At 55.6% G+C, this 4797-nt stretch overlaps 1 protein-coding gene across 1 annotated transcript in view; it reads left to right on the forward strand.

Annotated features, from left to right (window-relative positions):
* NUP210 (nucleoporin 210kDa) overlaps positions 1 to 3096 on the forward strand; it is a 115390-nt gene extending 112294 nt beyond the window's left edge. The window contains exons 39-41 of the mRNA XM_015566043.1: positions 196 to 291; positions 372 to 455; positions 1776 to 3096. Coding sequence (XP_015421529.1) covers positions 196 to 291; positions 372 to 455; positions 1776 to 1876 — 281 coding nt within the window. The 3' untranslated portion in view covers positions 1877 to 3096. The remainder of the gene's footprint in view (positions 1 to 195; positions 292 to 371; positions 456 to 1775) is intronic.
* Positions 3097 to 4797: the final 1701 nt, after the last annotated feature.

The raw sequence follows: 4797 nt of genomic DNA on the forward strand, positions 1-4797 counted from the left end.
GACATTTCAAGGAAGCAGACTGTCTGGAGGAACAGGGCGGGTCAGGCAGCCCAAGTAGAAGGGGACAGCACAGGGAGACAGCCCACGGACCAGACACTGCTTCTGGCCTCAAGCAGGCCCTCACCCTCTGGCCATGCACACGGACCTTCAGGGGTTCCAGGGTAGTGTGCTAAGCTGTCTCTTCACTGCCCACAGATGGAGCCGGCCTCTTCCAGCACTTCCTGGATTCCTACCAAGTCATGCTCTTCACACTTTTTGCCCTGCTGGCTGGGACCGCGGTCATGATCATAGGTGAGGGAGGCCACGTGTGTCCCTTGGATTGCTCCCCCATGCCCATCCTGCTCTAACCAGCCATGTATTTGGTCTTGCAGCTTACCACACGGTCTATGCCCCCCAGGAGCTCACCGCCCCACCAGCTCTGTCCCACCGAGCCAGCCCTCAGCACAGCTCCCACTGTGAGTAGCCCCCTGAAAGCCCAGGCAGTCAGAACTGGGCTGAAGAGGAGTCCTGGGGAGAAGTGGCAGCTGAGGCCTAGACCCTGTGTCTCAGCAGTCGTGGTGCTGGGCACAAAGGCAGGCAGATCTGGGAGCTCGTGGGAGAGAACCGTGGGCTCCAACACTGATCCTGGGTCCTGGGCCAGGAGTGCTTTCGCAGACAGAGCTGGGCAGGGTGGAGGGGCCGGTGGCAAGGAGCGCTGTCTCTGCAGGTGTGCACCTAGGCCTGGCTCCCTTCTGCTGGACACTGCAGTGGACTTTAAGCTGGGGCTGGGCTGGCCGACTCAGAGACAAGGATTCTGGGTAGTCCTGAGGAGGGATTTCCCAGGTGGGCAACAATGCCAAGGCCCATTCCCCTTAACAATCCCATTGTCTCTGGTGGCACTGAGGCCCTGGCAACTCTGCACAACTCCAGGGAGCACCTCTCTCTGTAAGTGGTGTCCCTGAAACTGTGCAGTGCCCACTCTGCACAGCTGTGCACGGCAGCCCTTGTCTCCTGATTCCATTTAAGGGTTCTCTCCCCCACACAGGAAATCCTGGAACTGGTCTACCGACTATGTCTAGGTTCAAAGGCTCCGTGAAGTTTTTGTCAGGACACAGTTTTGTATATAGATGCATTTCCAGGATAGCCGGTTCCCACATACATGCTGGACTCCAGAGTCACAGTCTCCTAGGAGGCTCCTCCTAGGTCTGTGAACTAATACCTGTGAAAGGCATGGGATGGTCAACAGCTCACTAGCTTTGTAACTCGGGTAGGCTAACCAGAGGCACACAGAGGCACTCACCCTTTCTAACCACCTCTCCCCACTCACTCTCCCTGGGTGCCCTTTCTACCCATACCTCCCCCGCGCCCCGCCCCGCCATGCCCTTTCTAACCACACCTCCCCACTCACGTTCTCGGGGTGCTGGAGCCACCCCCGGGCCTTTGCATTGTCTCCCTGACACTCAGACCTTCTGCTCACCTTGGAGTCTGTTCATGCACCTTTCTCCGCACAGTCGGACAGCCCCTCCCTGCATGTACCGTGGGCCAGATGCTTCTCTGCCATTCTTAAACTCTGCTGGCGGTCCGGGAGGTCAAGAGTCACACTCTAGGCCTCTCTGCACATCCAGCTGCGTGCTTTCCCTCGAAGGGCCAGCTCAGCAAGCCCCCAGTGGATTCATTCTGCTGCCCAGAGGTGCCTGGGGGCACATTTAGGAGGTGCCTGGTGACGTTTGTTCAGAGAAATCTAAGGAGCGTCCCTCTCCCTGTGCTCTTGCTCACATGTCTCTCTCTTCATCCAGATTTTGCTGCTTCGTCCCCGATGTCTTCTGTTGCACTGCCTCCTGGTCGCCGAGCTAGCCCTCCCTCAGGGCTGTGGAGCCCTGCCTACACCTCCCACTAGTCATCGAGCCAGGGGCCGTTCTGCAGCGCCAGCGTGGAGCAAGCCCCTGATGGTTGCCCAGCCCCAGCCCAGTCCCACTGCTCCTCTGTTCTGATTTTTAGTTTAGACTGTGCTTATTGGCTGCTGCTGATATATTGGAGTTTGTTTTACTTCAGTCTTGCAAAGGCGAAGACTTTCTGACTCATCCCTTTATGCCTGGTTGTCTAGGGTTTCTGAACAGTGCTTTCATTTTCCTTGTCTCTACAATCACTCCCTTCTCAGACTTTGAGCAGCCAGACTGTTTAGAAGTTGTCTATAGATGATGCTACTGCAGTGGTCTCAGGGAAAGGACTTTTTAATTACTTTTTTATTTGGGGGCTTTTTTCCCTGTGGAAATTGCTTTTCCCCTGATCCAGCTCCTGCTAGGAAATGAGGGAAGTGAATGACAGGTGCCCATGCCCTCCCCGTTTACTGCACAAGAAGCCTCAGGGCCGCAGCGAGTGGGACCCTGAGCCCGCTCAGCCTCACTGAAGTGCTGAGACACAGCAGGGAGTACCAGCCAGGCTGCTTTTGGCCCCTCTTTGGGCCACTGTGAGTAGACTGCTGGCTTTTGTGTTCCTTTGTTTCCTGACCTGTGGAAACATCTGGATTCAGCCTCGCCCCCTGGGGACATCCAAGCTCTCTGTCAGCACAGGAACCTTAGAATCATCGTGAAGAAATGTCCTTGGAGTCAGGAATCTTTGTGTTCTTTTGGAGAAGCCTCCATATTCCCACGCACAAAGACCCAGTGTTATTTGTCCCTCCTTTTGTATGACAGTCACACCTCAGCAGATCTGAGCCGCTACAGTCACACCTCAGCAGATCCGAGCCTCTGTCCTACCAGCAGGTCTCCAGGCAGCTCCCCAGCAGGTGCAGCCCAGCCAGACCAGTGAGGGGCTGGGAGAAGACAATGGGGGAAGTCCTCCCTCTTTCCCACTCCTCACTCCCTCTGCCCTGCACCAGGTGGACCTAGAGACACACCCCAGGGCCAGTCTCACGTGGGCGCTGTGTGTGGGGTCTGGTTTGACTCTGAGATGCAGTGTGAATCCACTTCGGTCCTTTGGGGTTGTTCTGTGATTTTGTAAAGCTGAAGACAGGAAGAATTGTGCCTTGCATATTACTTGAGCTCAAACTGACAACTTGGATGTAAACAGGTTTATTTCTACTTGGTTTATTTAATAAAGCTCAGTATAATTTCTTAAGAGGTGTGTGATCATTGCCAGGATTACATGAGCCCTGCCTGGAAGTGGCCCAGGCCCTGGTGACTGCTTCTGGTTACGTGGGTTTGGGAAGAAGCTCTGTTTTGCTGCCCTTGAGCCTCCTGCACTACATCTCCCTTCTCTGGCCACCAAAGCCTCCCTTCCACCTCCGAGGGACCAGCCAGCGGCCAGGGCTGGCGGCCATGGTGTCTTCCCACAACTGCCAGTCCAGGACCCCCATAGGTGTCTTCCTTGTAGGACCTTATGGCAGCCATGCCCACACATCTGCATGTTACCGATTGCCAGCTCAGCCTTCTCTCCCCAGCATCTTTCCCTCTGCCAGCTATTCCTTTCTCCCTGCCACTCTGGCTTCCACCCACTCTCCTGTAAGGCTGATCTTCCCAGGGTCACCAGCACCTCTACTCAGCCAGTCCTCTCACTGACCTCTAGTCTGGACACTTCCCTGTTAACTCCCTGCTTTGTGGGCAACTCCTCATCTGCTGCCCCACTTTACCTCCCCACACCCTCACTCTCTGCCTGTTGGATTGCTGATGTCCCTCAGGGTTAGTCCTCTGCCGGCCCTTCCCCACCAACCCCAACTCAGGCCCCTAGAGCCCCCATCTGCCATCACAGAGCACTCACACAGACATCCGAGAGCCCTGAGGGGCAGGTCACAGGCATGGGAACAGATTCTGAGAGAAATGAGATAGCTGCCCAAGATCACAAGCCACCCCAAGGTTCCTCTGGTGGAGACCAGATGTCCCCAACGTCACTTCCTCTCCTTCCTTAGGATCCAAAACTCTGACTAAATAGGACAAAGAGCAGCCAGCATGCACAGAAACCACCATGCCACTATGTTTTGGGAAGAGAATGAGCAGCAGTGTCCCGTGCAGCTCACAAAATGGTCTCCCAAAGGAAGGTGGTACACTCCTCATCTCGGCATCCCTTGCCCTGACGGAGCAGACCTGGTGGGGTTTCCATGTAGCAAGGACAGTAGAGTCGCTGGGCCATTGTAACCGTGAAGCCTGTATCCCAACCCAGGACTGCCTCCCTTGACACTCATTGGCTCCATGATCAAGTGGGCCTTCATTAACAGCCTAACCTAATTCCTCTCATTTAATGGCAGCACCTAAATGCAAGCCCAGATGGCCCAGCCCTCTGTGCTGGGGGCCCCACTGCTATAGGCCACACCCACATATCCAGTCACCTCCTGACCAGAGCTCTCCTTTCACCACCATGGACGCACTTGCTCCTGCACTACTGAGACCCCCTCCTCAGGTCCTCCTCGACCCGTTCGCTGCACCCAGCCAGTCTCCAAGTTCCCATGAATCCTTGTCTCCTCATCTTTCTGGCTTCCCATGGCTCTCTTCTCAGTCCAAGGACACACCCTGATGGATGAGGTCATGGCCTCCCCACTGGCCTCCCTGCCCTAGCCTCTCCTCATTTCAACTACCCTCTTATCCCCTGCCGTGCTGCTGGCAGATCTGATTGTTGCACCTCCTTTAAACTCACCACAGCCCTTCCTGGGTGTGGCCCCTTCAGGCCTAACTGTCCCAGCTTCTTTGTACACACCCCATAAAGTACCATTTCCCAAATAAGCTCTGCTTTCCTCACCTCTGCTCTTTGTACTCAGGTGGAAACTGCCCTCCTGGCCCAATCCATCCTCCCCACCCCTAATCCATCCTTCCCACCTCTCAGCTGGCT

The sequence above is a fragment of the Myotis davidii genome, unplaced genomic scaffold (genome assembly GCF_000327345.1).
Source record: "Myotis davidii unplaced genomic scaffold, ASM32734v1 scaffold282, whole genome shotgun sequence".
Lineage (NCBI taxonomy): Eukaryota > Metazoa > Chordata > Mammalia > Chiroptera > Vespertilionidae > Myotis > Myotis davidii.